At 43.1% G+C, this 9,599-nt stretch overlaps 1 protein-coding gene across 1 annotated transcript; it reads right to left on the bottom strand.

Moving 5' to 3' along the window:
• Positions 1–6,939: 6,939 nt before the first annotated feature.
• Mc4r (melanocortin 4 receptor) lies at positions 6,940–8,527 on the bottom strand. The gene has a single exon (XM_057789046.1). The coding sequence runs from the start codon at positions 8,194–8,196 to the stop codon at positions 7,198–7,200; it is 999 nt and encodes a 332-aa protein (XP_057645029.1). The 5' UTR covers positions 8,197–8,527; the 3' UTR covers positions 6,940–7,197.
• Positions 8,528–9,599: the final 1,072 nt, after the last annotated feature.

Genomic DNA, 9,599 nt, shown 5'->3' with positions numbered 1-9,599 from the left:
GCTTGCTTTTATTTATCCCACTTTCTCTGTGATGGATAATCAGGACATCCATGTCCCTCCCTCTGTCTCAGCTCTTCTAGGACCAACAATCAGAAAATCCTTCAGTGTGCTTTGATTAGTCACTGTAATATGGCTGCCCATAGTAAGAAACCCTACGCTAGATCTACACCACAGAAACATCTGTATTTCCCAATGCCTGTGGCAGCATGTGATGAGATAGTGATTAGAACCTGCATGTCAGTGTTAGGAAAGTGAAGGCCAGCATGCAGGAGCTGATCAGCAGTAAGGATATCTGGGGTTCAAACCAACAGTCCTGGAGATGCTCTTTCTCTCCTCTCGTGTGTATCTTGAATGCAACTGAGCAATATCAACTTATATACTGACATCTTATGTTAACACTTAAAATTCATGCTGAATTAATGAGTTAATGAGTATTAATTAATATGGTTAATCAATCATTTTATTTTGGTGCACTTTGTAACTAGATTTTTGTAACATTGGAATTGATATTGCAAGTTTCAAAGCAATTTGTATTAATGATGATGCAGAATTGTCCTGTGTGTTCATGCATACCCCTGTATTCAAATTAAATTATCATATGTACTTAATCCAAATCTCAGCATGTTGACCAATGCGTGGTGCAATTTTTAGTATATCTATCTACTTATATTTCAAGCAGTAATTGTCATTATTGTGCTGATTTTCAGTGCCTGTGTACATCAGCCACTATTTTGTTGGATCTCTATATCCTTAATCTTATTTAATTGTCTTTTGTTCTTTTGAGATACGAATCAGGCAAGCATTCTGCTGCCCAGCTGATGATAAGGAAACTAACCAGTAAAATCCTACAGAAAAGAGAAGTACACACATTTCAGGGCTAAATCTCTGTGTCTGGGTAACATGGGCTGGACAGATAACAATGCATAGTTTTTCTGTGTATACTTAGATGTTGTCACAGCGAATATTTAAGATCTGCTCTCAGACTGGGTTAGACCCCTCTCTAGCATGTCCAAGCCTCTAAGCTCAATTCCCAGCACAGGAAAAAAAGATCTGATCTCACTTAAAATAATTTCATTAACATTTATTCTTTCCCCACAAGCTAACAGTAATACAATAAAAGTGGAAAGATGAAAAGATGGATGTGTCAGATACCAGAAAATTGTTGTGAGATATTTCCCCACTTCCTGTCTGCCAAAATTTTTACGACGGGCTAGGGATGAAATGATATATAAACATCGGGGTTTTCTGGTCTAAATATGTGGGATGTTACATTGGTGGCCTTTAGATTGCTGGTCCCAGAGAGCAAAGTATGCTTTTCAATATCTCAACTGGACAGTCCCACTTCTACAATAAATTATAATGACAAAATCAAAAGACAGATATTTTGGTTCATGATACATGTCCCATACACTCCTTGGAAGCAACTGATCAATTTACATTTGGAGGTAAAAGGACCCAGACAGAGCCTTTGATCCTGCTGCTTTGTGAACAAATTTGAACACTTTTCTTTAGGAACAACTTGATAGACTGATGTTTTTGGTGAGCATTCCTCAGTCAGTGCTCCCTATAATGCTATAATTAAATTCTTAGTGATTATTTTGTGGGAAGCCTTTCTTCTTCTTCTTTGGAAATATTCTCGGAACACATACATGTTTGTACTTCAAACTGCCTGATTTGAGCAAATTTTCTTTATTCGTTTATTTCTTTTCTGATGCCGTACTAGGGAGCTGTGATGAAAGTGCATTGCCGGGGTCTTGATAACTATGCTGCATTATTTCTGCAGCAAGTGGACTGTCCTTCTGCTCTGCTTTGATTTCTAGCAGATGCAAATTCTGTCCAGGAGGATTCTGTGCAGCTGATGGGCAGCAGGATATGTTCCTATCTCAAGCCCACTGAAGCAAATACTGGACTAAATCTGTGAACTAATGTGACTTTTTACATTTAATTTTGGTTTACCGTTTTGGTTTTGTATTACTGTATCACAACAGAACAGACTTGGTAGAAGAAAAAAAAACATGAAAAAAAGTAAGAAGCATAAAGCCAGTCAGAGGTACTAATTAAGACTCTCCACCACGTACATCATTGGTGTTTAGACTGGTAGGAGAACCATTGAAGGACAAAATAGCCTGCAGATTTTAAACAGGTGGTAGAATAACACTCAGTTAGTGGGCTGATAATGAGCAGACTAGGATCCCGTATCCTTTCTTCCCTTCTCAGCAAACAGAAGAGAAGACGCTTACATAATGGAACCAGCCCTAATGCCCATGCTTCCTAACTGCACCAATGCCGTGGAATCTCCCTCCGGAAACATTTCAAGAAGACCACAGTGCAAGTGAAAGATGAGAGCTAAGCAAAAAGACTGTGCGCAGTGCAAGTGAGAGATGAGAGCTAAGCAAAAAGACTGTGCGCAGTGCAAGTGAGAGATGAGAGCTAAGCAAAAAGACTGTGTGATGCATTTGAATCACATTGTAATCTCTAGTCTCCACACACAGAAATTCTGGAGCCAACAATCAGGTTGGTCGCTATTTAAATAAAGTCTCTGCTCACGCATGCGCATTTTATTGATTTATTTGTTTATTTATTTATCTGTCCATTTAGTTCTTTTTCCCCAGACGGGCTAACATAACTGATACATGACTGACAAGCATTCTTTCATTCTCTTTCTCTTCTCCACGCATTCCTTTTACTTCCGTCTCAACTAGGACGCTTACGCCCTCATCCCGCTAGTTCAATGCTCGGATGCTTCCAGCCTGTAAGGTGGACCCTAGACTCCAGTTCACTTTTCTAGGAGGCGCTTTATTGCTGCAGAAGAGAGGGTGTCGCAAACAGAAAGTGATACCTGGAGTCCCACTTCCTCAAGCCCGTGTTCTCTCTCTCCGACGCCATAGGCACGATGCTTCTCGTTTGTGTTAAGTTTAATTCCATGCAGTGTCCTTAGAGACAAACAGCTCTAAATGCTGTCACTGCATGGGTCAATATTGAATATTATAGTAAGAACAATTACTGACTAATTTTTCCATCTCTAGTAAGGTCAGGATGATCTGATAAGGCAGACCTTAACCTTATTCACCTGAGCTGTGATTTTGTATCTATAATTAATTAATCGTGGATTTTTCTGAAGGATAGCTACCATTTGCTTTTGCTACATTCCTGTGTGAGGCTCAGTTAAACCCAACTCATCTCCTCTCCAATCAACCTCAGTGACTTCTCTTGTCCTGCCAGGAAGACCACCCAGGAGGGCGAGGACACAGGCAGCACTAAGTAGTCACACTACAGGAAGGTTCAGTCCCAACTGTAAATAGATGGAGCATTGAAGATTCCAGGGTGAGTCTCCCTGGGAAGCCATTCCCAGAAATCAAGCTCACTTCTTATTTATTATTTGTATTAGATGTATTTTCATTTATCTTATACATCAAACTCCATGGGGAAAATGAGCATGAAGAGTCCTATTTCCAGGAGAGCTTACATGACAATATGGGAGGTAGAGCATGCAGAAACAGTCTGTAAAGTGAGCCGGAAGTATGGACCTGTTCAGGGCATGGGGATCAATCTGTACTCTAAATATCACGATTGGGTAACATTGTTTCAATGTGCTCCCATTAGAGTCAGGGGCACAGACACAGTGTGCTTTCCCCATTGTGGTGTTTTCCCTGTGGTTCTCTGAAGAACATTCATCCACTCTTAATATATTTAAAGTCCTCTAATGGGAGCAAGCATACCCCCACATCTCCTCTATTCAGCAGAGTACTGTCGTGTCTTCATTTTAGGCAGGTCAAGTTTCTTAAGCCCCCAATCTCCATCTCAATTCTTACCCTACGCTCTCCCCTGCTAAGATATAAGTGTATTTGCTATAGCCTAGAATTTCAACAATGAGATCATCACAATGATTCTATACCAATTCAGTTGGAGAATCTGGAACTCCAAACTTCACTGGTAGTCAGCTAGCCATCAGGGGTCACTTGAGTAACAACTGTCTCTGTGCAGAAATCTAGATTTTTTTTTTTCTTTTTTGGTTTTTTGAGGAGGGTTTCTCTGTAGCTTTGGTGCCTGTTCCGGAACTAGCTCTTGTAAACCAGACTGGCCTCGAACTCCCAGAGATCCGCCTGCCTCTGCCTCCCGAGTGCTGGGATTAAAGGCGTGCGCCACCACCGCTCGGCTAGATTTTTTTTTTTAAGAGAATGAGGGAAAAATGTCCCCAGGCATAGTTTGGAGAATAGAACAAGCTAGAAAGAGATGTTCTCAGCATGGGAAGCTCCTGAAGCCCCACAGTATGCTCCAAACATCTGGAGAGCCTCGTGGTGCAAAACTGGTTCACAACCAGTGGGTGTGCTAACGCTCCAGACAGCTCTAGAAAAACCATGTGAACATGAAGGAAGAATCAGGACTTCAGGTGCTGGAGAGATGTCTCAGTGGTTGGGAACACTGACTGCTTTTCCAGAGGACAGGGGTTCAATTCCCAGCACCCATGTGGCATTTCACAGCTGCCCGTAACTCCAGTTACAGGGTACCTGACACCTTCACACAGATATATGTTCAGGCAAAACACGAATGCACATGAAAGAAAAATTAAAAGGATTTAAAAAAAAAAAGAGTCAGAACTTTCTTCTGAACATCTGAGATGTCACCTGAAGAGGTGTAGAAAGAGAATAGTTTGGAAGGATCAATGCTCCAGAGACAGGGTGTGCAAGGGTGTGCATATGTCTTTATATCTATAATCTCTGCATCTCTCCAGGCCATTGTGTGAAACATAGAATGATTACAGTTAAAAAAAAAAAAAAACCGGGTACTCCTATTGTTTTGAGCTCTATGTCTTACTCACCTTCTGATTTCTATTTTTTAAAAAAAGTAAGATAATTTGTAAGGTGAAAAAGTTTCAAGTTGACTGATAGTGTGGGAGGTTGTAGTTCAGGACTGACTGGCCTGCTCGTGCTGGCCCTGTGGTGAGGCAGCTCCTGCTGGGGCAAAAACACTCATCTTAGGACCTCAGGGAGTAAAGGAGAGAAATAGGAGTGAGCTACAGTCCACTATCCCAGCCAAGAGTGCACTCCTAATGACCGGAAGTCCTCCCACCAGGGCACATCTCCACTTTTCCAGTAGCAGCACCCTGGAGAGCAAGTCTTCATGCACGGGCCTTTGAAGGGCATTCAGGACCCAACTTCAGCAGGCTTTGTTGGTTGTATAAAACCTGACATGCATTTTTGTTTTAAAATAGAAGCATTGGGACACGGTGAAAACCCAGCCTTGGAACCACTCTCCTTTGATTAAAGGTTTTACTGTGAAAATTACCTCCTGGGGGAGATGTGAAAAACATCTACCCCTTCTTCCGATGAGCCCAACCACAGATGCACATACAATTCCAGCAAAGTTTACCCTGGGCCCCAATGAGTTTATTGGGCTTCCTCAGAGCTTGAGTGAGGAGTTACAGGATTATGAGAGTGACCACAAAGCGGTCACACTGGCAAGTCTTCACCCACCTTGGAGGACATCTTCCCCATGGGTGCCCAGATGGTGCTCGTTCCCCTTTTCCTTCTCAGCCTATATACTGCCGCCTCTGAATTCTATTGGACCAAACTCTGTACAAATGCCTGGGAAAATTATCCATCCAGATACTCAGTTGAAGAACCAGTGACACACAAGCTGATGGTGATGCTACCTGTGTGCAAGGAAGCACAGCTAATCTTATGAATCTTTGGCAGTTTGGCTCTGGGGACAGCACCTTGAAACAATTAGCTTCACCATCATACTCTGATGTGTATTTGCACTTAAGGGCCTTCAGTGTTTCTCATGCCTATAATCAATATCTCAAACGTTTAGATTTTAATTCAGATGTTCTGCTGTGCAGCATCTTTGCCTATGAGTCGGAGATGCTACCAATTGGGTCACAGGGAAGTTTGCCATTAGTCCTCGGCCTAACACAGATTTTATCTCTTTGATTTTTAAAGTATACACAGATTAGAAAGCATAGATTTGGTTGCTTAGTGACCACACCTATAGTATTATTTTGGAGAAAAGCAACTATTCCCATCCCCAAGGTGCGACTATAAAAACACCAGATACCCTTTAATTATACACCTCAGGACCCAGTGTGTGCCTTCCTTCCATCGTATCATTTGCCAGCAGCACAGGGTCCCACACTTTAGCTGTTTGCAAACACTGTCCCAAAATGTTTTGTGATGTGGACTTGGTTTGAAATGTTAAATGCTTGATCTTCAGCACTAATACTCCAGCTCAAAAAGTAATCAGAAAGTGAACAGCAAGCCCCCTGCATATGAAATGTGTAAATAATCATGGACAACTCTAATATGAAATGCTGCACCTCTCGATGCAGTGGTCACTTTTCTGGAGGTTTCTGTGGACTGGATCTCTGGTTAAGGGGTCGAAAAGAATTTATTCTGTTTTGTCACGTATGCTTGGGGATCATTTGCCACAAGGGATTTCAGCAAAGCTTGGGCAGTTTAGATTTGTCAGGGCACTTTAATCTTAATAGTGAGTGGACATTTCTCCTACCTCAGCTAAATTGCCTATGTGTACTATAAGGCTATTGCCTTGGAGAAATGCATGTGATGAGAAATTCTGCCTTGGAGAAATGTATGTGACCCAAACCTCACTTTTTTCTCAGTAGCTGCTTCTTTTCCTTTTCTCTTTCTTTTATTTAAAGAGAAGTATCAGTATATTTAAACAGAAAGGATAATAGGTAAGCTTTTATTAAGTTGCTTGAAATTTCACAGAATGATCAAACATTTAGTTTTTAAACATTTTCCTCATAAATAGTGGAATCAAGCTTCTGCAGTCCTGTGGGGGTGATGCATGAAACAGTTGAGAACATATTTAATAAGGTTCTGGCTTCTGTCACTACAGAAAAGACAAGTGTTGAATCTTGATAAATAACAGGAAAGAGACATTGGTAAACTTTTAATAAGGATGTCTCCCCCCCACACTTTTTTTTGTAAATCCACAGCGCCCACAATATAGAACATAGATTAGCACTTGACAATCCAAAAAGTAGCACATGACATTAAAAATAACAGGTTTAGACTTTTTCATATCAAAAGCCATAAACTGAAACTTAAACAGTAGACACTTTCAACCAAAGCAATACACAGGAGAAGCAGCTGTTGCCAAAGCACATTGCTCAGGTGTGCCAGCGTGAGAAAGTCTGCAGGGTCCCAGTATGCCTAGTATGCACTCAGTCCCCACTTAATACCTGCCAGACAAGTCGCAGGTGCCTCCCAGGGGGTAAAAGCAGATGATTTCTTTGAAGGTTTTCCTCAGTTCTTGACTCCGGAGGGCATAAATGAGGGGGTCAATGACGGCATTACACATGATCAGTATGAGATACAGGTTAAAATGAGACATGAAGCACACACAGTATGGATTCTGAGGACAAGAGATATAGAACAGTAAGTGGAGGAAGAAAGGGGCCCAGCAGACCACGAAGACCCCAATCAGGATAGTCAGCGTAATTGCCCCCTTCATGTTGGCACCCTGACGGATGGTACCAGTGCCGGGGAGGACAGCAATCCTCTTAATGTGAAGCCTCGCCATCAGGAACATGTGGACATAGAGAGAGGCCATGAGAACCAGCATGGTGAAGAACATGGTAATGAGGCAAATGATGACAGCGCTGCTGTCCGAGTATATGATGAAGAGGATGCCCGACACCGTACAAGCCGCCCAGATACAACTTATGATGATCGCTACCCGCTTAACCGTCATAATGTTATGGTACTGGAGGGCGTAAAAGATAGTGAAATACCTGTCCACGGCAATGGAAAGGAGGCTGCAAATGGACGCGAGCAAGGAACTACAGATCACAGAGTCAATGACATTATCAATATTCACGGTGAAGCTCTGCGCGTCCGTATCTGTGCTGTTCAACAGGGTGATGACGATGGTTTCCGACCCGTTTGAAACGCTCACCAGCATATCTGCCACAGCCAGGCTACAGATGAAAAAGTACATGGGTGAGTGCAGGTTCTTGTTCTTGGCGATTGCCACGATCACTAGAATGTTCTCCAACAGGCTTATGACACCCAGAGTCACAAACACCTCGGGAGACACAAAAAGTTGCTCATAGCATCCTCCATCAGAGTACCCCTTCCCCAGGGACTCGCTGGTATTGCCGTGCAGCCCGTAGCTGCTGCGGTTCCAGAGGTGGAGGGAAGTATACATGCCATGGTGGTGGGTGGAGTTCATCTTCCTGCAGCAGCTGGATTCGAATTCTCCTTGAATTGATCCAACCTCCTGGGTCAGGGAAGCTCCGGTGGTGATTTTCTCCCAGGCTGTTTGTGCGTGTTTGTGGAAGTTGGGAGGCTGCAGTTGGCGCCTGCTGTGAGCGCAGTCAGAAGCAGCCGCGGGGTTTGCAAAGGAGTTGTTGGTCTCTTCTGGGCTCCGCTCTGCTCCTTATCTCTTTAGACACCCGGGCTTCTGAATGTTCATTCTCAGTTGACCAGTTCGCCGTTTGCTTTTGTTCTCGCTGCAGTTTTCGTTTCAGCCTTATTCATTTAGGGTCTTTTCAGAGTCCTTTTCCTGAGAGTCGCTGTACAGCTGGGAGCCGCATGTGCGTGCCCATACTCACACCGGAGCCTCTCAGAAGTTCAGTTTCCAGCGGGAGCATCCCTGTGAGCTAGAGCAGCCTGGTGCTGGCTGTTGATTTCTTACGGTTATACTGAGAGGCGAGACTGCTCTGAATGGCTCCGCCTCTGCTTCCTTCTGACCAATCCATGTTCAGTGGTTCTGAGACAATGATCCTGCACAGAGAGCTTATGGGGGCAACTCAGTGGCCGAAAAAGACGGGGTGAGAAATAGGCAGCATGTGAGACACTGGATTTTCCTTTTCAGGTTTTAAGAAAAAATGACTTGATTGTTTGAGCACATTCTGTGATATCACCAAAATCATCGGGAATCGGCCCAGGCTCATTCTTGCTTCAGACGGGGCTGCCTGTGTGCGTAAGGGTAAAATCAAACGAATAGCACGCTGTCCTGCACTCCTTAAGGAAACGCTGCCCCTCTGTCCAGGATCCCCCTGAATGAGTGAAGGTTCAGTTTAAAAGATGCAGGCAGCACTTAGTAAGATAGGTAGATACACTGGATAATTAGAGCTCAGCCAGGAGTTAATGACGGGTTCACTTCTTGAACGCTAGCAGCAGTGTTTCTCCATTGCCGTTTCTGCTGTAACATCGGAAAAAGCTTTCGTTTAAAGTATTTCAAAAGTTCAAGTGGCATTAATGAGAGCATGACCGTGAACAAATAAACAGTTTTGTGTGATGGGGGGGGGTGGTAGTTGAATTTGTTTCTGTTGTTTGTTTTTTAAAGGTAGCGTTTTGGATTTTTGTGTTTGTTTGTTCTTCCACAGTTGGAAGTATCACAAACTGAAGCTGAAGCTGTAAATACTCGGATTAGGCACTTGCTCAGGCCAGGTCTGGTGGGTGTGTGCATATTCCCGAGTGCTGCTTTGGAGAGATCACAGGAAAGTCATGTGCTGTTAATTAAACTCAAGGTTAGGACATTTACCATGTATTTTTCTTGTCATGATTATTTTGGGTTTTATCTGTCAGTAGTCTGTAGGGATCGACAGAAAGATATAAACCAAGACAGAA

Source organism: Chionomys nivalis, chromosome 14 (genome assembly GCF_950005125.1).
Source record: "Chionomys nivalis chromosome 14, mChiNiv1.1, whole genome shotgun sequence".
Classification (NCBI taxonomy): domain Eukaryota; kingdom Metazoa; phylum Chordata; class Mammalia; order Rodentia; family Cricetidae; genus Chionomys; species Chionomys nivalis.
Note: the sequence above shows the minus strand (reverse complement) of the source record. Positions and strands in the feature narration are given on the sequence as shown.